Source organism: Podarcis pityusensis, assembly GCF_964106645.2.
Source record: "Podarcis pityusensis genome assembly, chromosome: 3".
In the NCBI taxonomy this organism is placed as follows: domain Eukaryota; kingdom Metazoa; phylum Chordata; class Lepidosauria; order Squamata; family Lacertidae; genus Podarcis; species Podarcis pityusensis.
Window position 1 is genome coordinate 123,235,926 of NC_138026.1, and position 25,573 is coordinate 123,261,498.

The window sequence follows — 25,573 nt, forward strand, 5'->3', positions numbered from 1 at the left end:
GTCCAAATGGACACCGTGAGAAGTGCCAGAGCGCACAGAAACACCACAGTGGTACCTATTTCTCTACTTGCGCTGGTGTGCTTTGGAACTGCTAGGTTGGCAGGAGCTGGGACAGAGCAAGGGGAGCTCAGTCATGGGGACTGGAACCCCAGACCTTCCGCTGGGCAGCCCAAGTCTCAGTGGCTTATAGACCACAGAACCCCCTGCGCCCCACGACCTTCCCTTTTTGGGGGGGAAATTCCCTTATTCCAGCGCCATTTCCCGCTGGTATCCCAGATTGTTAGATCTCCCATAGACTGTCCCCGGGACAGGGGAGGCTGCTGATCCATTCTTTTCAAATCTGAAAGTTGACAGCTATGGCAGGATCCTGGGCCGGATGGGTCCCTTTGGCGCGATGCACCTTCCTCAGAGCTCTTCCTGCATGGAGCCTCCAGGGCCAGAGCCAGTCTACCTTAGAGGGCACAAGGCGCTCTCCTCCTGCTTGGGGCGCCTGGGTGGCACTGTGGGCGCAGGATCCTGGGCTGGATGGGTCCCTTTGGCGCGAGGCACCTGCCCCAGGGCTCTTCTTGCATGGAGCCTCCAGGGCCAGAGCCAGTCTACCTTAGAGGGCACAAGGCGCTCTCCTCCTGCTTGGGGGTGCCTGGGTGGCACTGTGGGCGCAGGATCCATAGCTGCCAACCTTCCCTTTTGGGGGGGGAAGTTCCCTTATTCCAGCGCCGCTTCCCGCTGCGATCCCAGATTGTTAGATCTCCCCTAGACTGTCCCCGGACAGGGGAGGCTGCTGCTCCCTTGACAGCTCTGGCCCTGCCTGACTTGAGCCCTGCCTTTTCCCTGCCCATCCCGGGGGGGGGCAGGGGGCTCCCCTTTCTCCTCCTCCGGCCCCCAGGCTCCCCCCGAAGGAGACCAGCTGGGCGCGCCCGGCGGGCCAAGGGTTAAGAGCAGCTGCGCCGCCCTCCTAGAGAGGACAGGAAGGGAGGGGGCGGGTCTTCCGGAGGGCCCCTCTTGTCTCCTCCGGTGAGTCTCCCCCTCTTTCCTGGGGGGCTGCAGGGGGGAAGGAGGGGGGCAGAGAAGCCCTGGGGGGCCGGGCGGAAAGCGGGGGCCGGAAAAGAAGCGCAGCAAGTGAGAACTGGGGGGCAGGGGGAGCCCGGGATGCAGGGGGTCCTGCCGTGGGGCGGGGGCTGCTCAGCTGGAGGCCTCTGCCCCCCCTTGGCCCAGGCGGGGAGGGGGCTGTGGGGCAGGGGGAGCCCGGGATGCAGGGGGTCCTGCCGTGGGGCGGGGGCTGCTCAGCTGGAGGCCTCTGCCCCCCCTTGGCCCAGGCGGGGAGGGGGCTGTGGGGCAGGGGGAGCCCGGGATGCAGGGGGTCCTGCCGTGGGGCGGGGGCTGCTCAGCTGGAGGCCTCTGCCCCCCCTTGGCCCAGGCGGGGAGGGGGCTGTGGGGCAGGGGGAGCCCGGGATGCAGGGGGTCCTGCCGTGGGGCGGGGGCTGCTCAGCTGGAGGCCTCTGCCCCCCCTTGGCCCAGGCGGGGAGGGGGCTGTGGGGCAGGGGGAGCCCGGGATGCAGGGGGTCCTGCCGTGGGGCGGGGGCTGCTCAGCTGGAGGCCTCTGCCCCCCCTTGGCCCAGGCGGGGAGGGGGCTGTGGGGCAGGGGGAGCCCGGGATGCAGGGGGTCCTGCCGTGGGGCGGGGGCTGCTCAGCTGGAGGCCTCTGCCCCCCCTTGGCCCAGGCGGGGAGGGGGCTGTGGGGCAGGGGGAGCCCGGGATGCAGGGGGTCCTGCCGTGGGGCGGGGGCTGCTCAGCTGGAGGCCTCTGCCCCCCCTTGGCCCAGGCGGGGAGGGGGCTGTGGGGCAGGGGGAGCCCGGGATGCAGGGGGTCCTGCCGTGGGGCGGGGGCTGCTCAGCTGGAGGCCTCTGCCCCCCCTTGGCCCAGGCGGGGAGGGGGCTGTGGGGCAGGGGGACCCCCAAGCATCTATGGCTCTGGGGATTATGCAATGGAACATCACCATTGCGGTTATTATTATTATTATTAGTATTAACCTTCTCTTTCCCCAGAGTTCCCAGGGCAGATTACAACATTAAAACTATACTTAAAACAGATTTTAAAAAGCTTGCTGTCACAGACAGAAGGTGAGTCTTACTTGCTTTTTAGCAGCGTTCTTTTGCCCCACCTAATCATCATCATTATCATAGATTTATATGCCCCCCCCCCGCCTGACCACATTTTCCAGGCATTCTGGGCAGCTTCCAACAAATTAAAACACAGAAAGGCTACCTGAAGACGTACTTTGGAGTGGCCCAGTTAGCCCTTGGGGGGGGGGGTGACCAGACAAGCATCCGGCCCTCAGAAAAAAGAGAAAGGACCCCTTGAGGACGTTGGGGATTCCAGGTGCTGGAAAATAAGAAATGGGCCCTGAAGTGGGGGGTGGGAGAGGAAGAGGGTCCACAGCTTAAGACCCCAACTGTGGGCCAGTGACCCCTTCCCAGGCTGTGGCCCTGACTGAAGGTTTCCTCCTGAGTCAGGCGGAGGAGAGAAAGCAGGCAGAGCAGCAGGTGAGAGAGACTTTCCCCTGGAAACTCCCAAGGGGCTCAGAACATGAGGGAGAATCTCCCAAACTGCTCTCCTAACGGCTCACCGCCTTTTGGGAAGCAAGGAATGAGATCTGCTCCCCTAAAGTGTTTCCCCTGGAAACTCCCAAGGGGCTCAGAACTGTCAGTGTTTGTAAAAAGCGAAAGCAAAAAGGCTTCTGACCTCCCTTTGTCTCCTCAGCCTGGTCCTCGGAGCCTTGTCTGCATAAAAGAGTCCACGAGAATATCCTTGCAGAGTTTTATTCTTAAAAGTCCTTGTGCAAAACACGACTGAATAACTGTACACACCAGCACTAACCAACCAACCAACCAACCCAACCTCCAGCCTCAGCACCAAACTAACAATTCTCACTCTCTATATTTATAACCTGCTGCAGACCGCTGAGTCATGCTGACCCAGCTTTATTCGCATTAAAGAAACAGCGGCCATTTTGGATGTGACACCCCTTCTGTTTCTTAAATGCGAAAAACCCCAACAGAAACGATACATACATACATTATATACATAAACCCAGTTTTGTCATCAATTCATTATGGCATGTTGCTGGCAAAGGCTTGGTAAACATATCAGCAATATTATCCTGTGATTGACAATTCTCCAGTTTGATTACCCCATTCTGTACACAATCTCTAACATTCGCATGACGGATAGCAATATGTTTTGATGCGGATTTCATTATTTCCGAGCCCGCTAATGCAATGCACGATTGGCTATCTTCATAAGATGGAGGACCACTGTAGCCACCCCCAACAACAAGTTCTCAAGATGGAGGGTGAGGGAACAGCTACAGTCGCCTGCGGTTCCTGCGCAATGTTTGCCATCTTGCCAAAGGTTGCAGGCAGCTTTACCTGCAGCAATTGTATGTTGATTGCCCTCTTAGAAGACAAAGTCCAGCAACTGGAGGAACGTGTAGCTACGCTCCAAAGAATTAGAGAGCTGGAGCTCTTCTTGGAAGCAACAGAGCACACCATCTCCACCAAGGAGGAGACAGGGGACTCCCCTGAGAAGGAGGCTAGTTCACCAACACAGGAGCCAGATATATGGAGAAACGTGACTCAAAGAAGTAGGAGGCCCAGGGTTCGCTCTGATTGTTTAGAAATACACAATCGCTTCGAAGTCCTCTCCCCTAGCATGGAAGACGAAGAGCAGACTCCATTTGAGGATCTCTCCCTCATTACAGTCGATCAGGTATATGAAGATTAGCAGCAAAGTCAGTCCTCAGGGAATGTGCAGGCGACCTTGGAACGGACAGCTCACGGAAGAACCCCAACCAAACCTAAGAGGAGGCGTGTAGTGGTGATAGGGGATTCCCTACTGAGGGGAACAGAAGCAGTGATCTGTGGGCCTGACAAGATGTCTCGGGAAGTGTGCTGTCTCCCCGGGGCTCAGATCCAAGATGTAACTGAACGACTGCAAGGAATCATAAAACCCACTGACAAATACCCCTTCCTCTTGGTTCATGTGGGAACCAATGACACTGCAAGCAATAGCCTGCAGAAGATCAAAAGAGACTATGAGGCTCTGGGCAGGAAATTGAAGCAATTAAATGCACAAATTGTCATCTCATCTGTCCTCCCAGTTGAACGACGTGGCCCAGGGAGAGAGGGGAAAATAGTGGAAGTGAACAGCTGGCTTCGCAAATGGTGTAAACAGGAACGGTTTGGATTCTTAGATCACGGACTGCAGTTTCTTGAAGATGGACTTCTGGCAAGCGATGGGCTGCACCTCACAACGGTTGGGAGAAATGTTTTTGCCAAAAATCTCAGAAACCTCATCAGGAGGGCTTTAAACTGACTAATGTGGGGGAGGGAGACAGTGCTCCTGAAGGTAGGAGTCGATCAATTGATGAAGATGATCATCCAAATGTCATAGACCAAATGGAGCAAACAGCACACAGACCTAGTGGTGGGAGGAAAAAATCCTTAAATAAGAGACACGGGGGAATGATTAATGGACTTCAATGTCTGTACACTAATGCGCAAAGCATGGGAAATAAACAAGATGAGCTTGAGCTCTTGGTACAGCAAACTAAATATGACATAATAGGCATCACTGAAACCTGGTGGGATAAGTCCCACGATTGGAATGTAATAATGGAGGGATACAATCTATTTCAGAGAAACAGACCAGACAAGAAAGGAGGAGGAGTGGCGTTATATGTCAGGGATGTGTATACCTGTGAAGAGATCCAAGATTTAGAACCTCAAAGCCAAAGTGAGAGCATTTGGGTCAAAATTAAGGGAGAGAAGAATAACAGTGACCTCACTGTGGGAGTTTACTATAGATCCCCAAGCCAAACGGAGGACATAGATGATGCCTTCCTGGAACAGATGGCCAAGCATGCAAAAGGAAGGGAGATAGTAGTAATGGGGGACTTCAATTACCCGGATATTTGTTGGATGTCAAACTCAGCCAAGAGCATAAGGTCAAACAGATTCCTCACTGGCCTTGCAGACAACTTCATTGTCCAGAAAGTGGGAGAAGCAACAAGAGGAACAGCCATTTTAGATCTGGTCCTAACCAATGTTGATGACCTGGTTAGTGGGGTAGAAGTGGAAGGATCATTAGGCGCGAGTGATCATGCTCTTCTGAAGTTTACTATACAGCGGAAAGGAGCAGCCAAGCATGCTAGGACTCAATTTCTTGACTTTAAGAAAGCCAACTTCATAAAACTTAGGGAAGTGCTGGGTGAGATCCCATGGACAGTACAGTGGTGCCTCGCAAGACGAAAATAATCCGTTCCGCGAGTCTCTTCGTCTAGCGGTTTTTTCGTCTTGCGAAGCAACCCTATTAGCGGCTTAGCGGATTAGTGCTATTAGCAGCTTAGCGGCTTAGCGGCTATTAAAGGCTTAGCGGCTAAAAGGCTATTAGTGGCTTAGCGGCTTAGAAAAAGGGGGGGGAAGCAGAAAAAATCGCAAGACTTGCAAGACGTTTTCGTCTTGCGAAGCAAGCCCATAGGGAAATTCGTCTTGCGAGGCGCATCGAAAAACGGAAAACCCTTTCGTCTAGCGGGTTTTTCGTCTTGCGAGGCACCACTGTAATACTAAAAGGAAAGGGAGTTCATGATGGCTGGGAGTTTGTTAAGAGGGAGATAGTAAAAGCACAACGTCAGGCAATACCAATGAGACGGAAACATGGAAGGTGCCTAAAGAAGCCAGGGTGGCTATCTAAAGAACTTTTAACTGAGTTAAGATTAAAAAAGGATGTGTACAAAAAATGGAAAAGGGGGGAAACCACCAAAGAGGAATTCAAACAAATAGCCAGCACGTGTAGACACAAAGTCAGAAAAGCTAAAGCACAGAGTGAACTCAGGCTTGCTAGAGAGGTTAAAAGCAACAAAAAAGGCTTTTATGGGTATGTTCGTAGCAAAAGGAAGAACAAAGAAACAGTGGGGTCACTCAGAGGAGAAGATGGTGAAATGCAAACAGGGGACACAGAAAGAGCTGAACTCCTCAATGCCTTCTTTGCCTCAGTCTTCTCCAATAAAGAAAACAATGCCCGACCTGAAGAATTTGGAGCAAATGATTCAGCAGAGGAAACACAGCCCAGAATAACTAAGGAGATAGTACAAGAATACTTGGCTAGTTTAGATGTACTCAAGTCTCCAGGGCCAGATGAACTGCATCCAAGAGTATTAAAAGAACTCGATGGCCTTTGTGGTCTCTTCCAATTCTATGATTCTTCCCGAGATCTGCTCTTTGGCATTAAAGAATATGAAGAAGATCAGCAGAAGGGACCTGGAAAAGAGTTAAGAGCCTCGGACATAAGATCTCCAGGTTGATGGACTATATGGAATTGACGGAAAGGACTGGCAGATTCCGAAACCAGGGAGAGGAGAATACTTGGCTAGTTTAGATGTATTCAAGTCTCCAGGGCCAGATGAACTGCATCCAAGAGTATTAAAAGAACTGGCAGATGTGATCTCAGAACCACTGGCAGTCATCTTTGAGAATTCCTGGAGAACAGGCGAAGTCCCGGCAGACTGGAGGAGGGCAAATGTTGTCCCTATTTTCAAAAAGGGGAAAAGAGAGGACCCAAATAATTACCGCCCAGTCAGTCTGACATCAATACCAGGGAAGATTCTGGAGCAGATCATTAAGCAAACAGTCTGTGAGCACCTAGAAAGGAATGCTGTGATACCAATAGTCAGCATGGATTTCTGAAAAATAAGTCATGTCAGACTAACCTGATCTCGTTTTTTGACAGAATTACAAGCCTGGTAGATGAAGGGAACGCAGTGGATGTAGTCTACCTTGATTTCAGCAAGGCATTTGACAAGGTGCCCCATGATATTCTTGTAAAGAAGCAGACTGGAAGAAATTCAAAGACTGCTGTGATGGGACGATGAGCTGCTTGTGTGTAAAATCCTAGTCCCTCAGAGTTTGGTCAAGTTTGCAAACCTCTGTCTGTAACGGAGCCCCTTAAACATGGCTCCGTCAGTCGCTGGCAGATTCCGACAGTGGTTGCTTTCGGAATCGCTTCCAACATAAAAGCTCCTTAACGGAAACACGTCTTCTGGACTCTCTGCGTGACAGTTTCCGGCGAGGAGTGGGTGTCCCTACAGGAGGTCCTGAAACCTCCCCACTGTTTTCGCTGGAAGTGTCTCTGAGCCATCCCTCCAGCTCCCTTTCCCTCAGCTCAGCTCCTCTCCCCCTACTGGTTCCCTCTTCAGCTGCTGAGTCTCTCCCAACCTGTGTGAGCCCTTTCACTTCCCTTCCTTCCGATGGCAGTTCCCTGACATCCACCTCCCCTCCAGGGCCCCCTTCATCCCCTCTCGCCCCCTCCTCTACGGGCGGTGAGGAGGCAAAACCCCGGAATGAACTTCCTTCATCTTCCGATGTCCCGAACACTTCTCTCCACCTGTTGCGGTTCCTGGTCTCGAAGTACTCCTCCTCCTCAGAGTCCATCTCCCCTTCCCCTTCCGATTCCGAGAATCCTTCCAACTCCTCCTCCTCATCGGTGGTCCCAAAGTATTCCCTCCGGAACCTCTCCACAGGCTGAGGTTTCCTTGGGAACCTTTGATGGAACGTTTCTATCAATACCTCGTCATTGATATCTTCTGCCATTACCCAAGTGTTTTCTGACTCCGGTTCTCCTTCCCACGCTACCAAATACTCCACCTGATCCCCCTTCCATCTGGCGTCGAGGATTTCTGCCACATGGCTGCTGCATTCCCTTTCTTCTATGACCGGTCCCCGAGTGGCCATCCCTTCTCGTCCCCCCTCATACGGTGACAGTAACGACCTGTGAAATACTGGGTGCAGTTTCATGTGGTTGGGTAACCGGAGCCTGAAAGCCACTGGGTTGACCTGTTGAATGACCTCAAAGGGACCCAATCTCCTGGGTCTTAATTTCTTACAACCTCCTTTGAACGGCAACCCTTGGGTTGACAGCCACACCCTATCTCCCACCCTTATGGTTTCACCTTCCCTTCGGTTCTTGTCTGCCTGCCTCTTGTATTCTTCCTTCGCCCTTTCTAAGTTGAGTTGGAGCTGACGATGGATTGCTTCCATTTCTTCTACAAAATGCTCGGCTGCCGGGACACCCCATCTCTCCCCTTCTCCCCCTGGGAAAGCCCTGGGATGACACCCATAATTAGCCAAGAAGGGGCTCATCCCTGTGGACACATTCTCGGCATTGTTGTAGGCAAATTCCGCCAGCGCCAACTTTTCTACCCAGTCATTCTCTCTGTCATTGACATAACACCTCAGGTATTGCTGGAGGACCCCGTTTGCTCTTTCCGCCTGCCCGTTGGTTTCAGGGTGCCGGGCAGTCGAAAAGTTGACCTCCACCTGCAGTAAGCTCATGAGCTTCCTCCAGAACCTGGAAGTAAATTGTTTTCCTCGGTCTGAGACCACCCTCAATGGCACCCCGTGCAACCTAAAAATGTGTTCTACAAATAACTTCGCTGTCTCTTCCGCCGTGACTGCATGCGAGCAGGCTACAAAGTGGCACATCTTTGTTAGTAGGTCTACCACCACCATGATGGCTGTTTTCCCCTTGGACTTCGGCAGATCAGTCATAAAATCTATCGACACTGCCTCCCAAGGTCGTTCTGGGGTTGGTAAGGGTTCTAATAGCCCCGCCGGTGCCCGCCTCTCCCCTTTGGCTCGCTGGCATTGCTCACACCCTCTTACATACTCCCGTACATCTTCCCTCACCTTAGGCCACCAAAATTCCCTGGTGACCAACCACATGGTTTTGTGTTGTCCAAAATGCCCCGCCGTGGGGCTGTCGTGCAACTGCTTGAGTACCCTCCCCCTTAAGTCTCCTTCAGGGATATACAGTGCCCCTTTGTAATACAAAGCTCCATTTCTTTCCTCGAAACCCCCTGGTTCCTCACCCCTAAGACCTCTGAGCTTATTCTGGGCGTATTCATCATTCTCTGTTTCCTCTACCAGTTCTCTTTGTCCCACCAATGCCGCCCCACACACCCAGCGGTCCTCTGGAATGACATGTCTCTCTTCGGGTGCTCCCTCCCCCTCCAAATATTCAGGTTTGCGTGAGAGAACGTCCGCCCTAATGTTCTCTGGGCCTGGCACGTAACAAATCTCAAAGTTAAATTTGGAGAACTCCTGGGCCCATCTCACTTGCCTTTGGTTGAGCACTCGTGCCGTCCTCCAATACTCTAGGTTCTTGTGGTCAGTGCACACTTGCACCTTATGTTGTGCGCCAATTAGCAGGTGCCTCCATCTCCGGAACGCCTCATGAATGGCTAGTAGTTCTCGGTCATACACCGTGTAGTTCCTCTCGGATTTGTTCAGCTTTCGCGAAAAAAAGGCACACGGTCTCCACTCTGACTCCTCCTTCCCTGGCTGCAGAAGCACCGCCCCAATAGCTCTGTCTGATGCGTCAGTTTCCACTCTCATCGGTTTTTGTAAATCCACATGCAGGAGTTGTTGTTCCGAGGCGAAGGCCCTTTTTAGTTCCTCAAATGCTCGCTCCGCCTCCTCAGTCCAAACGAACTTCTTCTTACTGCTGAGACAGTCCGTAATGGGCGCCGTCAGGTGGGCAAAGTTTCGGATGAACTTACGATAGAAGTTCCCAAATCCTAGGAACCTCTGCACATCCTTCCTTGTTTTGGGTGTTTTCCATTCCAGCACCGCCTGGACCTTGCCGGGATCCATGGCCAATCCCTTGTCTGACAGGCGATACCCCAGGAATTCCACCTCCTTGGTATGAAACTGACACTTCTCCAGTTTCACCCACAGCTGGTTGGCTTGCAGCCTGCTCAACACTTCTCTGACGTCTCTCACATGCTGCTCCTCATTCTCAGAATACACCAACACGTCGTCTAAGAAGGCCACACAATTCTTGTAAAGCAAAGGCCCCAGGACATGGTTCATAAACGATTGAAAGCACGCGGAGCCTCCTTGTAGGCCGAAGGGCATAACTAAATATTCAAATGCCCCCAAAGGGGTGAACATGGTGGTTTTCCATTCATCCCCCTTCCTTATTCGTATCAGGTTGTACGCCCCCCTTAGGTCCAGTTTAGTAAAAATCTTTCCCTTCCTGACCCTTGTCAAAATGTCGTCAATCCTGGGCATAGGGAAAGCCACTGGTTCTGACACTGCATTTAAGGCCCTGAAGTCACACACAAGCCTCGGCTTGTTCGTGTTTTTTTTATCCACAAAAAACACTGGGCTGCCCCCCACCGCCCTGGACTCTCTGATGAACCCTCTCTTCAGGTTCTTGTCAATGAACTCTCTTAGCTCCTGCATCTCTCTGTCTGACATGGCGTACAGCTTGCCTACAGGGAGCTGTGCCCCAGGGAGTAAATTGATTTGACAGTCAAAGGGTCTATGCGGGGGTAGTTGGTCAGCTTCCCTTTCGCTGAAGACGTCGCGGAGATCTGCGTATTGTCGTGGTACCTTCACGTTCTCCGTTACTTCAGTCCCTGCTAGGGTGGCTTGGGCCCCTGCCAAACCCTTTCCCTCTTTGCAGTGTTCTAAGCAATGTGCTGAACCAAAAGAAACCACTCTCTGATGCCAGCCCACCAGCGGATCATGTAACGCTAGCCAGCTCATCCCCAATATAATGGGAGCTCCTCCCAAGGTGGCCACATTAAACGCTATCAGTTCGGTGTGCCTTGCCACCTTCATTATCATTGGGACGGTCTGCAAGCTGACTTCTCCTCCCAACAGCTCCCTGCCATCGATCGTGGTCACCTGCAGGGGGTTGCTTAAAGGGATCGTCTGTATCTGGTGTTCAGCTGCAAACTCTTTGCTCATGAAATTGCAGGAGCTGCCTGAGTCCAACAGCGCCTTTATCTTTAGAGGGTGTCCGTTTGGCAGCTCTAGCGCCACTTCTATCACTAGGGCGGGTTTAGGAGGTTCTGGCGTGGGCACTTTCACTGCTCTTTGGCCTGGCTGCTGTGCCCCGACGGTGGCAGCCAGGCGTTGGCTTTTACTTGCTTCGGTATTTCTTCCTCTCTTCCCTCCACAGCTCCTACCATCCCTTGCCATTCCTTCCTCTGGGGGCAGACTCTGGCAAAGTGACCTGGCTGTTGGCAGAGATAGCATTTCCGGGCGCCTTTTCCCTCCTTCTTTCCCCCCTCACTGGGCTTTGAAACTGCGCGCGCGCGCGCTGTTCCGATTTCCATCGGCTCTGCCGGCGGGAAAGTTGGCTCTGGAATGTCTGGAATGCGGAACTCCTTCCAACGTTCCCCCTTCCCTTCCCGCCTCTCCAATGCTCTCGCCTCCTGGCGCGCTCCTATGGTCAGCGCTGATTTGGTCAGCTGGTCCATAGACTCCGCCCTGGGCGCCCGGGAAAGTTCGTCTTTCACAGCCGAAGAAAGCCCTTCTTCAAAGAGCATTTGAATGGGTTCCGCCGATAGATCCCACCCCAATTTATGGATCAACATGGTGAACTCAGTCCAGTACTCACGGACAGATCGGCTCCCCTGTTTGCAAGCCATTAACTGTCTGCGGACCACTCCCTGTTCAATATCGCTGGAAAACATCAGATCCATGGCGCGAAAGAACTTCATCGTGTCCTTTAGGACGTCACTATTCGCTGCCATCAGGGGTCTAACCCAGTCTCTCGCCCCCTTTTCAAGATGCCCAATCACGAAAGCCACTCGTGATTCCTCGTCAGGGAATTCATCAAACTGCAGATTGAGGGCATATTGCATCTCTGTCCGAAAGCCATGATAGTCTTTGGGCTCCCCCCCAAACTTCTGCACCAATCCTGGTACCTTTCTGACGAGCTGGGTGTCTTTCCCCTTTTTGTCTGCATCCTGAGCCCTCCTCTCCTCAAGCCTCGCCGTCTGCAGCGCTAGCTGGACCTCCAACACCCGGTACCTTTCTTCCAGGCTTGGACCCGCTCCAGCTCCTGCTTCTCCGGTTCCGGCTGGGTTGCTCATGATGCCTTCTCCTGCACAAGCTGCTCACGAAGACTGTCGGAATGCTGTGATGGGACGATGAGCTGCTTGTGTGTAAAATCCTAGTCCCTCAGAGTTTGGTCAAGTTTGCAAACCTCTGTCTGTAACGGAGCCCCTTAAACATGGCTCCGTCAGTCGCTGGCAGATTCCGACAGTGGTTGCTTTCGGAATCGCTTCCAACATAAAAGCTCCTTAACGGAAACACGTCTTCTGGACTCTCTGCGTGACAGTTTCCGGCGAGGAGTGGGTGTCCCTACAGGAGGTCCTGAAACCTCCCCACTGTTTTCGCTGGAAGTGTCTCTGAGCCATCCCTCCAGCTCCCTTTCCCTCAGCTCAGCTCCTCTCCCCCTACTGGTTCCCTCTTCAGCTGCTGAGTCTCTCCCAACCTGTGTGAGCCCTTTCACTTCCCTTCCTTCCGATGGCAGTTCCCTGACATCCATCTTCAGAAACATTGCAAAATTAAGGAGTGTTAGAGTGATGTTGGATCGAAAATAAGTGGTTTCCAGCTGTACATGTTAAAGTTATCGATAGACTAAGATTAAAGATTAGGATTAAAGATGTTTAAGGAAATGGAAATTTGGTACTTAAGAGGTAAAAATTTAATGTTATATTACATTAAGATTAAAGATTAGGATTAAAGAAGTCTAAGTGTTATATATTATATTAAGATTAAAGATTGGGATTAAAAAAGTGGAAAAGAAATTGCTGGACAAACAATTTGGATTGGAATACAAAAGAGGGAGGTATGAGGAAGTCCAGAAAATGAGTAAATTCAAATACGGAAATGGAAAAGAGATATTGTTTTTAATTGTTATGTTTCTTTTTTTACTGTTGATTCTTGCTTTTCGTGTTTTTTTTCATATTTTTTTTCTGGGATTTGCATTGTGTATTTGTGTATCTTTTTTGTGTGTTTTTTTTCTGTTCAATTTTTGATTGAAACCTTAATAAAAATTATTCAAAAAAAAAAAAAGATATTCTTGTAAAGAAGCTGGTAAAATGCGGTCTTGACTATGCTACCTGTGATGGGACGATGAGCTGCTTGTGTGTAAAATCCTAGTCCCTCAGAGTTTGGTCAAGTTTGCAAACCTCTGTCTGTAACGGAGCCCCTTAAACATGGCTCCGTCAGTCGCTGGCAGATTCCGACAGTGGTTGCTTTCGGAATCGCTTCCAACATAAAAGCTCCTTAACGGAAACACGTCTTCTGGACTCTCTGCGTGACAGTTTCCGGCGAGGAGTGGGTGTCCCTACAGGAGGTCCTGAAACCTCCCCACTGTTTTCGCTGGAAGTGTCTCTGAGCCATCCCTCCAGCTCCCTTTCCCTCAGCTCAGCTCCTCTCCCCCTACTGGTTCCCTCTTCAGCTGCTGAGTCTCTCCCAACCTGTGTGAGCCCTTTCACTTCCCTTCCTTCCGATGGCAGTTCCCTGACATCCACCTCCCCTCCAGGGCCCCCTTCATCCCCTCTCGCCCCCTCCTCTACGGGCGGTGAGGAGGCAAAACCCCGGAATGAACTTCCTTCATCTTCCGATGTCCCGAACACTTCTCTCCACCTGTTGCGGTTCCTGGTCTCGAAGTACTCCTCCTCCTCAGAGTCCATCTCCCCTTCCCCTTCCGATTCCGAGAATCCTTCCAACTCCTCCTCCTCATCGGTGGTCCCAAAGTATTCCCTCCGGAACCTCTCCACAGGCTGAGGTTTCCTTGGGAACCTTTGATGGAACGTTTCTATCAATACCTCGTCATTGATATCTTCTGCCATTACCCAAGTGTTTTCTGACTCCGGTTCTCCTTCCCACGCTACCAAATACTCCACCTGATCCCCCTTCCATCTGGCGTCGAGGATTTCTGCCACATGGCTGCTGCATTCCCTTTCTTCTATGACCGGTCCCCGAGTGGCCATCCCTTCTCGTCCCCCCTCATACGGTGACAGTAACGACCTGTGAAATACTGGGTGCAGTTTCATGTGGTTGGGTAACCGGAGCCTGAAAGCCACTGGGTTGACCTGTTGAATGACCTCAAAGGGACCCAATCTCCTGGGTCTTAATTTCTTACAACCTCCTTTGAACGGCAACCCTTGGGTTGACAGCCACACCCTATCTCCCACCCTTATGGTTTCACCTTCCCTTCGGTTCTTGTCTGCCTGCCTCTTGTATTCTTCCTTCGCCCTTTCTAAGTTGAGTTGGAGCTGACGATGGATTGCTTCCATTTCTTCTACAAAATGCTCGGCTGCCGGGACACCCCATCTCTCCCCTTCTCCCCCTGGGAAAGCCCTGGGATGACACCCATAATTAGCCAAGAAGGGGCTCATCCCTGTGGACACATTCTCGGCATTGTTGTAGGCAAATTCCGCCAGCGCCAACTTTTCTACCCAGTCATTCTCTCTGTCATTGACATAACACCTCAGGTATTGCTGGAGGACCCCGTTTGCTCTTTCCGCCTGCCCGTTGGTTTCAGGGTGCCGGGCAGTCGAAAAGTTGACCTCCACCTGCAGTAAGCTCATGAGCTTCCTCCAGAACCTGGAAGTAAATTGTTTTCCTCGGTCTGAGACCACCCTCAATGGCACCCCGTGCAACCTAAAAATGTGTTCTACAAATAACTTCGCTGTCTCTTCCGCCGTGACTGCATGCGAGCAGGCTACAAAGTGGCACATCTTTGTTAGTAGGTCTACCACCACCATGATGGCTGTTTTCCCCTTGGACTTCGGCAGATCAGTCATAAAATCTATCGACACTGCCTCCCAAGGTCGTTCTGGGGTTGGTAAGGGTTCTAATAGCCCCGCCGGTGCCCGCCTCTCCCCTTTGGCTCGCTGGCATTGCTCACACCCTCTTACATACTCCCGTACATCTTCCCTCACCTTAGGCCACCAAAATTCCCTGGTGACCAACCACATGGTTTTGTGTTGTCCAAAATGCCCCGCCGTGGGGCTGTCGTGCAACTGCTTGAGTACCCTCCCCCTTAAGTCTCCTTCAGGGATATACAGTGCCCCTTTGTAATACAAAGCTCCATTTCTTTCCTCGAAACCCCCTGGTTCCTCTCCCTCACCCCTAAGACCTCTGAGCTTATTCTGGGCGTATTCATCATTCTCTGTTTCCTCTACCAGTTCTCTTTGTCCCACCAATGCCGCCCCACACACCCAGCGGTCCTCTGGAATGACATGTCTCTCTTCGGGTGCTCCCTCCCCCTCCAAATATTCAGGTTTGCGTGAGAGAGCGTCCGCCCTAATGTTCTCTGGGCCTGGCACGTAACAAATCTCAAAGTTAAATTTGGAGAACTCCTGGGCCCATCTCACTTGCCGTTGGTTGAGCACTCGTGCCGTCCTCCAATACTCTAGGTTCTTGTGGTCAGTGCACACTTGCACCTTATGTTGTGCGCCAATTAGCAGGTGCCTCCATCTCCGGAACGCCTCATGAATGGCTAGTAGTTCTCGGTCATACACCGTGTAGTTCCTCTCAGATTTGTTCAGCTTTCGCGAAAAAAAGGCACACGGTCTCCACTCTGACTCCTCCTTCCCTGGCTGCAGAAGCACCGCCCCAATAGCTCTATCTGATGCGTCAGTTTCCACTCTCATCGGTTTTTGTAAATCCACATGCAGGAGTTGTTGTTCCGAGGCGAAGGCCCTTTTTAGTTCCTCAAATGCTCGCTCCGCCTCCTCAGTCCAAACGAACTTCTTCTTACTGCTGAGACAGTCCGTAATGGGCGCCGTCAGGTGGGCAAAGTTTCGGATGAACTTACGATAGAAGTTCCCAAATCCTAGGAACCTCTGCACATCCTTCCTTGTTTTGGGTGTTTTCCATTCCAGCACCGCCTGGACCTTGCCGGGATCCATGGCCAATCCCTTGTCTGACAGGCGATACCCCAGGAATTCCACCTCCTTGGTATGAAACTGACACTTCTCCAGTTTCACCCACAGCTGGTTGGCTTGCAGCCTGCTCAACACTTCTCTGACGTCTCTCACATGCTGCTCCTCATTCTCAGAATACACCAACACGTCGTCTAAGAAGGCCACACAATTCTTGTAAAGCAAAGGCCCCAGGACATGGTTCATAAACGATTGAAAGCACGCGGAGCCTCCTTGTAGGCCGAAGGGCATAACTAAATATTCAAATGCCCCCAAAGGGGTGAACATGGTGGTTTTCCATTCATCCCCCTTCCTTATTCGTATCAGGTTGTACGCCCCCCTTAGGTCCAGTTTAGTAAAAATCTTTCCCTTCCTGACCCTTGTCAAAATGTCGTCAATCCTGGGCATAGGGAAAGCCACTGGTTCTGACACTGCATTTAAGGCCCTGAAGTCACACACAAGCCTCGGCTTGTTCGTGTTTTTTTTATCCACAAAAAACACTGGGCTGCCCCCCACCGCCCTGGACTCTCTGATGAACCCTCTCTTCAGGTTCTTGTCAATGAACTCTCTTAGCTCCTGCATCTCTCTGTCTGACATGGCGTACAGCTTGCCTACAGGGAGCTGTGCCCCAGGGAGTAAATTGATTTGACAGTCAAAGGGTCTATGCGGGGGTAGTTGGTCAGCTTCCCTTTCGCTGAAGACGTCGCGGAGATCTGCGTATTGTCGTGGTACCTTCACGTTCTCCGTTACTTCAGTCCCTGCTAGGGTGGCTTGGGCCCCTGCCAAACCCTTTCCCTCTTTGCAGTGTTCTAAGCAATGTGCTGAACCAAAAGAAACCACTCTCTGATGCCAGCCCACCAGCGGATCATGTAACGCTAGCCAGCTCATCCCCAATATAATGGGAGCTCCTCCCAAGGTGGCCACATTAAACGCTATCAGTTCGGTGTGCCTTGCCACCTTCATTATCATTGGGACGGTCTGCAAGCTGACTTCTCCTCCCAACAGCTCCCTGCCATCGATCGTGGTCACCTGCAGGGGGTTGCTTAAAGGGATCGTCTGTATCTGGTGTTCAGCTGCAAACTCTTTGCTCATGAAATTGCAGGAGCTGCCTGAGTCCAACAGCGCCTTTATCTTTAGAGGGTGTCCGTTTGGCAGCTCTAGCGCCACTTCTATCACTAGGGCGGGTTTAGGAGGTTCTGGCGTGGGCACTTTCACTGCTCTTTGGCCTGGCTGCTGTGCCCCGACGGTGGCAGCCAGGCGTTGGCTTTTACTTGCTTCGGTATTTCTTCCTCTCTTCCCTCCACAGCTCCTACCATCCCTTGCCATTCCTTCCTCTGGGGGCAGACTCTGGCAAAGTGACCTGGCTGTTGGCAGAGATAGCATTTCCGGGCGCCTTTTCCCTCCTTCTTTCCCCCCTCACTGGGCTTTGAAACTGCGCGCGCGCGCGCTGTTCCGATTTCCATCGGCTCTGCCGGCGGGAAAGTTGGCTCTGGAATGTCTGGAATGCGGAACTCCTTCCAACGTTCCCCCTTCCCTTCCCGCCTCTCCAATGCTCTCGCCTCCTGGCGCGCTCCTATGGTCAGCGCTGATTTGGTCAGCTGGTCCATAGACTCCGCCCTGGGCGCCCGGGAAAGTTCGTCTTTCACAGCCGAAGAAAGCCCTTCTTCAAAGAGCATTTGAATGGGTTCCGCCGATAGATCCCACCCCAATTTATGGATCAACATGGTGAACTCAGTCCAGTACTCACGGACAGATCGGCTCCCCTGTTTGCAAGCCATTAACTGTCTGCGGACCACTCCCTGTTCAATATCGCTGGAAAACATCAGATCCATGGCGCGAAAGAACTTCATCGTGTCCTTTAGGACGTCACTATTCGCTGCCATCAGGGGTCTAACCCAGTCTCTCGCCCCCTTTTCAAGATGCCCAATCACGAAAGCCACTCGTGATTCCTCGTCAGGGAATTCATCAAACTGCAGATTGAGGGCATATTGCATCTCTGTCCGAAAGCCATGATAGTCTTTGGGCTCCCCCCCAAACTTCTGCACCAATCCTGGTACCTTTCTGACGAGCTGGGTGTCTTTCCCCTTTTTGTCTGCATCCTGAGCCCTCCTCTCCTCAAGCCTCGCCGTCTGCAGCGCTAGCTGGACCTCCAACACCCGGTACCTTTCTTCCAGGCTTGGACCCGCTCCAGCTCCTGCTTCTCCGGTTCCGGCTGGGTTGCTCATGATGCCTTCTCCTGCACAAGCTGCTCACGAAGACTGTCGGAATGCTGTGATGGGACGATGAGCTGCTTGTGTGTAAAATCCTAGTCCCTCAGAGTTTGGTCAAGTTTGCAAACCTCTGTCTGTAACGGAGCCCCTTAAACATGGCTCCGTCAGTCGCTGGCAGATTCCGACAGTGGTTGCTTTCGGAATCGCTTCCAACATAAAAGCTCCTTAACGGAAACACGTCTTCTGGACTCTCTGCGTGACAGTTTCCGGCGAGGAGTGGGTGTCCCTACAGGAGGTCCTGAAACCTCCCCACTGTTTTCGCTGGAAGTGTCTCTGAGCCATCCCTCCAGCTCCCTTTCCCTCAGCTCAGCTCCTCTCCCCCTACTGGTTCCCTCTTCAGCTGCTGAGTCTCTCCCAACCTGTGTGAGCCCTTTCACTTCCCTTCCTTCCGATGGCAGTTCCCTGACACTACCACTCAGTGGATTTGTAACTGGCTGACTGACCGAACCCAAAGGGTGCTCATCAATGGTTCCTCTTCATCCTGGAGAAGAGTGACTAGTGGGGTGCCACAGGGTTCTGTCTTGGGCCCGGTCTTATTCAACATCTTTATCAACGACTTGGATGATTGACTCAAGGGCATCCTGATCAAATTTGCAGATGACACCAAATTGGGAGGGGTGGCTAACACCCCAGAGGACAGGATCACACTTCAAAACGACCTTGACAGATTAGAGATCTGGGCCAAAACAAACAAGATGAATTTTAACAGGGAGAAATGTAAAGTATTGCACAAAAATGCAATGCAATGAGAGGCACAAAAAAAATGAGAGGCACAAATACAAGATGGGGGACACCTGGCTTGAGAGCAGTACATGTGAAAAGGATCTAGGAGTCTTGGTTGACCACAAACTTGACATGAGCCAACAGTGTGACGCGGCAGCTAAAAAAGCCAATGCAATTCTGGGCTGCATCAATAGGAGTATAGCATCTAGATCAAGGGAAGTAATAGTGCCACTGTATTCTGCTCTGGTCAGACCTCACCTGGAGTACTGTGTCCAGTTCTGGGCACCACAGTTCAAGAAGGACACTGACAAACTGGAACGTGTCCAGAGGAGGGCAACCAAAATGGTCAAAGGCCTGGAAACGATGCCTTATGAGGAACGGCTAAGAGAGCTGGGCATGTTTAGCCTGGAGAAGAGGAGGTTAAGGGGTGATATGATAGCCATGTTCAAATATATAAAAGGATGTCACATAGGGGAGGGAGAACGGTTGTTTTCTGCTGCTCCAGAGAAGCGGACATGGAGCAATGGATCCAAACTACAAGAAAGAAGATTCCACCTAAACATTAGGAAGAACTTCCTGACAGTAAGAGCTGTTCGACAGTGGAATTTGCTGCCAAGGAGTGTGGTGGAGTCTCCTTCTTTGGAGGTCTTTAAGCAGAGGCTTGACAAACATATGTCAGGAGTGCTCTGATGGTGTTTCCTGCTTGGCAGGGGGTTGGACTCGATGGCCCTTGTGGTCTCTTCCAATTCTATGATTCTTCCCGAGATCTGCTCTTTGGCATTAAAGAATATGAAGAAGATCAGCAGAAGGGACCTGGAAAAGAGTTAAGAGCCTCGGACATAAGATCTCCAGGTTGATGGACTATATGGAATTGACGGAAAGGACTGGCAGATTCCGAAACCAGGGAGAGGAGATGGTGGAAGAAGATTGGAGAATTTAAAGTTTATATATAGAAATACTGTAAAATTAATGAGTGATAGAAAATTGGTGGAAAGAAATTTTATGGTCTTAGCAGAAATGTTATAAGGAGTTAAGCATATATAAGTATTTTAGTTTTAATGGAAAATAAGGATGAAAAATATGTTAAGATATTTATATTAAAGCAGAAAATAGAGAAAGATGGAAAGGATTTGCTGAAACAATTAATAGAAGTGGAATACAAAAAGGGAGGTGAGAGGAAGTCGAGGAAACAAGGGAATGAAAGATAGAGTATGGAAAAGCTGTGATGTATGTTTTTTAATGGTTTTTGTCTTATTTTGTTTAGGGTTAGGGTGGGTTAGGGTTTTGTTTAGCTTAGTTTAATGTGTTTCGTTTAATGTGTTTAGGTTGTGTTTTGTATTGTTTATATATTGTATTGTTCCTTTCTTTTTTTGTCTTTTCTCTCTTGTCTTTCTTTTTTTTCTTTTTCTTTTCTGTAATCTTTAAAAGTAATAAATATTATTAAAAAAAATAAATAAAGTGAATTCCTGACTACACTCAGCTTGCGTTTTCCTCTGTCTCAGGGGAGGACATGATCACTTCCTCCCAAGTTTCCCAGTACTTCCACTTGGTTGATCAGTTCCCATCTGTTGTTGAGGACTAGGTCCAAGACAGATGATCCCCTTCTTGTTTCTTCCACCTTCTGGGTCATGAAATTGTCAGTGAGGCAATTTTGCATGGTCACTTTCCTTAGACCAGGGCTAGACGCTTCCTTCTCTCTCTTCTTCCTTTTTTCCTGTTAATGAAAGTTCAGAGTCGGGGCTGTGGTGCAGTCCAGCCCTGGCTCCTAGCAAGACTCAGCCACGCTTGCTCAGGAAACATTTCTCTTCTCCTGACCATGTATCAGTCTGATAACAGACCAATATGTTTGCTTTGTAGGCTTTGCTAGCACCTCTAAATCGGACCATCAGAACTTGGCAGAAAACGAAAGGATTCCTTCCGATCTCTTGGAGGCTTCATGAGAGCCCAGATGGATGAGCAAGACTCAGCTGGCCCTGAAGCAGGAGGAGGCCCTGCCCTCCAAACTGGGAGCAGTGGGAGATTATGGGAAAACTCAGAGCAGAAGATCCCAGGTGAGGAGGACCCCCTCTGCTCAGAGGTGCAGAGCCAGCAGTTGACGCAGTCCGGCTCTCAGGAGGCCAAAGGACCCCGAGAGGCTTGCGGCCGACTCCACCACCTCAACTGTCAGTGGCTGAAGCCAGAAAGTCATACGAAAGCTCAGATGCTGGACCTGGTGATCTTGGAGCAGTTCCTGGCTGTCCTTCCGCTGGAGATGGAGAGCTGGGTGAGGGAATGTGGAGCAGAGACCAGTTCCCAGGCAGTAGCCCTGGCTGAAGGTTTCCTCCTGAGTCAGGCGGAGGAGAGGAAGCAGGTGAGAGAGACTTTCCTCTGGAAACTCCCAAGGGGCTCCAAGCAAGACAGGGAGCCTTCCAAGATGCTCTCCTAATGGCTTGCCCTCTTTGGAGAAGCAAGGGATGAGATCTGCTCCCCTAAAGTGTTTGCTCTGATCATTCCTTTTCTAATCCTTCTCCCCATTCTCTGTTTTAAATCCTTGTTACTCTTTCAGGAAAAGGGTCTCTTTGCAGAAATGGGCCTGGATTCCTGTGAGGCAGAAAAGACTCCGTTGGACGCCAGAGGGAGGCCACTGGGTAAGGAGGAACTCGTCTTTCTTCTCATTCTGTGGATCTTGAAACTAATCTTTGGGTTCTGTTCATCTTTAGGGGGGGAGGCACTTGGGGCCAAGAGCCCAAAGGGGGGGGGAGATATATTTTGACAGAACAAAAATTTGAAATGGGTACAATGTCAAAATGCACTCATCACCAAGACCTTTTCCATGGCACATCTATGGCACTTATCTCCAAGTGCCGAACCTCTAGTTACAGGTAGGTAGCCGTGTTGGTCTGCCGTGGTTGGAAAAAGAAAAAAAATTCCTTCCAGTAGCCCTTAGAGACCAACTAAGTTTGTTATTGGTATGAGCTTTCATGTGCATACACACTTCTTCAGATACACTGAAACAGGCTTCTGAAAGAGACTTCTGTTTCAGTGTATCTGAAGAAGTGAGAGACGCAGGAGCTGATGGCTTCCCTTTGACTTTTGTCTCTCGCAGGTGACCGAAGGATGCCCCCCAGACCTCCTCATCCATCTTTTCATGAGAACGGAGGAGAAGCAGCAGCTGTGGAAACAGATCTGGTATGGGGAAAGAGCTTTGTGGGGAAAGAGTCAGAGGAGTGGGGCAGCCAGGGAGCCTCTGGGCTGGAAATAATTTCTCCTCCTCTTGGCTTCTGTCAAAGCCTCTGTCCTGAACAAAGATGGACAATGCCATTCGAGAAACTCTATGTGCTGACAGGAATGAACAGCCATCTCTCCTTAGCTGGGCTTCGGAATGTCACTATTTATATGACTTATCAGTAGCTGCAGTTATATTTCTATATTGATCGTTAGATGCCAAAATCTAATCAGGCTTCTAAGCAGTTGAGAAGCCATAAAAAACAGTGGCCGGAATTCACCTAAGCAGCCCCATGAGCTGCACAACGGGGATCCCCCTCCTCCTCCTCCTCCTCCTCCTCCTCCTCCTCCTCCTCCTCTTCTCTGTGTCCCCATGAGCCCCTTGAAGTTGGCTGTAGGGCAGAGGGAGGGTCCCATCGCCCCCCAAGCATCGCACAGCGGGAGTAGAGAAGGGAGCATTCTGTCTGGCAGACAGGAATAATTCCACAGACAGAATAATTTGAAGAACACCATGCGGAGTTCCACCCATTCACACAAAGATTAATACCCATCATTAGAATGCACAGTAAAATAAATCATTGAAATACTAAAATAGGCATCCAGACCTAAAATGTGCAGCAAAATAATCCCATTAAAAGAACACAACAAGGAATGGGCAGAAACAACTGAGCAATGTATAGTGGATAATCTTTATGCTGTCTCAGAAGAGGACCTTTTCCTTTTTCTTTTAGGGTCCTCTGTGCTTTGAAGATGTCGCTGTGTGTTTCACAGAGGAGGAGTGGGCTTTGCTGGATCCTGACCAGAGAGCTCTGCATAAGGAAGTCATGGAGGAGAATCGTGCGACTGTGGACTCTCTCAGTAAGGATTCCTGCTGGACTATATGTTTTGAAATACACACACACACACACACACACACACCCCTACCTCCACCTGTGAGAATCCTGCAATATTTTGATGGCGCTTGACAGCACCTGGGATTCTCATTCCCCGTAGCTCACCTTGAATCTACTGTTCTGTCTGCGAATATTCTTGCCCCACATATGCCTTTTTAAACCATGACCAGGCTGGTCTGAGCAGCCCAGACCTTATTGAATGTAACTCTCTGTGTGGTAGCAGAAGAAGTAGCAGCTTCTGTCACTTTCTGGTTGACCAAAGAGACAACTGGCCTTGCAGATGGAGGAGATTCCATGATTAGGCCAAACAAGATCCATCATGGAAGATGCCAGGCTGTTTGAATCTCAGGTTCCCATCAATCTGTGCGTCAATGAGAGTCAATAAAGGCAGTGAACCCTGTAGTAAGACCTCAGATCTAACACCCTTCCGTTCTTCATCGATCACAAACATTCATTAGCAGTCTTCCATAATTTGGGGCTCTTTCTTCCTAAGGCTCTAATGTGTTTCTCTCTTTGATGCAGGTGGAGATGGATTGGAAATTATGAACAAGGGAAACCATGACAACATTCACACAGTGGGGAAGTTGTATAAATATTTGGAGTGTGGAGAGAGCTCCCATTCTACTTCCCATAAAATATATCCTATTGGGAAAAATTGTTATCAGTACTTGGAAGATGGTAAGACGGTTCGTCAGAAGACATTTCTCACTTTCCCTAAAAGAACTCACAGCAGGGAGAGACCATATCAGTGCTTGGAATGTGGGAAGAGCTTCAGGCAGAAAGCTAAGCTCACAGATCATCAAAGAATTCATACAGGGGAGAAACCATACAAGTGCTTGGAATGTGGAAAGAGCTTCAAACTGAAGAGACATCTCACTTATCATCAAGCAATTCATAGTCGGGAGAGACCATATCAGTGCTTGGAGTATGGGAAGAGCTTCAGTTGGAAGGACCATCTCATATCCCATCAAATAATTCATACAGGGGAGAAGCCATATCAGTGCTTGGAATGCGGAAAGAGCTTCAGGAATCGGTCCCATCTCACTTCCCATCAGAGCATTCATACAGGGAAGAAACCATATCAGTGCTTGGAATGCGGAAAGAGCTTCAGGAAACGGGCCCATCTCATACGCCATCAGAGGATTCATACAGGGGAGAAACCATATCAGTGCTTGGAATGTGGAAAGAGCTTCAGGCAGAAAGCTCAGGTCACTTCCCATCAGAGCATTCATACAGGGGAGAAACCATATCAGTGCTTGGAATGTGGGAAGAGCTTCAGGCAGAAAACTCAGCTCACAGCTCATCAAAGAATTCATACAGGGGAGAAACCCCATCAGTGCTTAGAATGTGGGAAGAACTTCACTAGCAAGAATAGTTTCACTTCCCATCAAAGAATTCATACAGCGGAGAAACAGTATCAGTGCTTGGAATGTGGAAAGAGCTTCAGGCAGAAAGCTAAGCTCACAGCCCATCAAAGAAGTCATACAGGGGAGAAACCATATCAGTGCTTGGAATGTGGAAAGAATTTTAGTCGGAAGGATTCCCTTACTTCACATGAAAGAATTCACAGAGGAGAGAAACCATATAAATGCTTTGAATGTGGAAGGGGCTTCGTTAGGGGCTGCCAGCTCACTTCCCATCAAACAATTCACACTGGGGAGATACCCCATCAGTGCTTAGAATGTGGGAAGAACTTCACTAGCAAGAATAGTTTCACTTCCCATCAAAGAATTCATACAGGGGAGAAACCGTATCAGTGCTTGGAATGTGGAAAGAAGTTCACCTGGAAAAAAAGTTTCACATCCCATCAAATAATTCATACAGGGGAGAAACCGTATCAGTGCTTGGAATGTGGAAAGAGCTTCAGTCACAGGCCGGGTCTCACTTCCCATCAAAGAATTCATACAGGAGAGAAACCGTATCAGTGCTTGGAATGTGGAAAGAGCTTCAGTCAAAAGCAGGATCTCACTTCCCATCAAAGAATTCATACAGGGGAGAAACCACATCAGTGCTTGGAATGTGGAAAGAGCTTCAGTAGGAAGAGAAGTCTGACTTGCCATCAAAGAAGGCATACAAGGTATGAACCCTATAAATGCTTGGAGTGTGGAAAGAGTTTCAGTCGGAAGGACCATCTCATATCCCATCAAAGTATTCATACAGGGGATTAACCATATCAGTGCTTAGAATGTGGGAAGAGCTTTAATCGCAAGAATAGTCTCACTTCCCATCAAAGAAGTCATACAGGGGAGAAGCCATATCAATGCTTGGAATGTGGAAAGAACTTCAGTAAGAAGGGACATCTTACTTCCCATCAAACAATTCACCGTGAGGAGAGACCATATCAGTGCTTGGAATGTGGAAAGAGCTTCAAATGGAAGAAAAGTCTCACTTACCATCAAGGAACTCATAGCAGGGAGAATCATGGTATTTGAAGATGGGTCTCATATGTCCTCTCAATCTCCTCTTTTCCAGTCTAAGCCTACCCAGCTCCTTCTATCGTTCCTTAAAAGGCTTGGTTTCCAAATGCTTGATGTGATGGGACGATGAGCTGCTTGTGTGTAAAATCCTAGTCCCTCAGAGTTTGGTCAAGTTTGCAAACCTCTGTCTGTAACGGAGCCCCTTAAACATGGCTCCGTCAGTCGCTGGCAGATTCCGACAGTGGTTGCTTTCGGAATCGCTTCCAACATAAAA

The 25,573-nt window shown here is 50.2% G+C and overlaps 1 protein-coding gene across 3 annotated transcripts; it reads left to right on the forward strand.

The window, feature by feature from the left end:
• The first annotated feature begins 981 nt into the window (after positions 1-981).
• On the forward strand, positions 982-25,408 carry LOC308474529 (uncharacterized protein). Of its 3 annotated transcripts, XM_081000945.1 has the most exons (7): positions 1,000-1,014; positions 2,045-2,119; positions 20,643-21,135; positions 21,331-21,412; positions 21,871-21,953; positions 22,721-22,847; positions 23,405-25,408. In XM_081000945.1, exons 3-7 carry the CDS (start codon positions 20,722-20,724, stop codon positions 25,048-25,050), a joined length of 2,352 nt encoding a protein of 783 aa, XP_080857071.1. In that variant the 5' UTR covers positions 1,000-1,014; positions 2,045-2,119; positions 20,643-20,721; the 3' UTR covers positions 25,051-25,408. The 3 variants fall into 3 exon arrangements, with proteins under 3 accessions (XP_080857072.1, XP_080857071.1, XP_080857070.1); XM_081000946.1 differs by lacking the exon at positions 2,045-2,119 and having other exon boundaries at positions 982-1,014; XM_081000944.1 differs by lacking the exon at positions 1,000-1,014 and having other exon boundaries at positions 2,021-2,119.
• The last annotated feature ends 165 nt before the right edge of the window (positions 25,409-25,573 follow it).

What these genes read in the sequence shown, in the direction of transcription:
- LOC308474529 (XM_081000946.1), top strand. Translation starts at nt 20,722, where the DNA reads ATGAGAGCCCAGATGGATGAGCAAGACTCAGCTGGCCCTGAAGCAGGA. An exon ending in AGGCGGAGGAGAGGAAGCAG is followed by an intron (nt 21,136 to 21,330) that starts GTGAGAGAGACT and finishes TTACTCTTTCAG; the next exon opens with GAAAAGGGTCTCTTTGCAGA. An exon ending in CGCCAGAGGGAGGCCACTGG is followed by an intron (nt 21,413 to 21,870) that starts GTAAGGAGGAAC and finishes TGTCTCTCGCAG; the next exon opens with GTGACCGAAGGATGCCCCCC.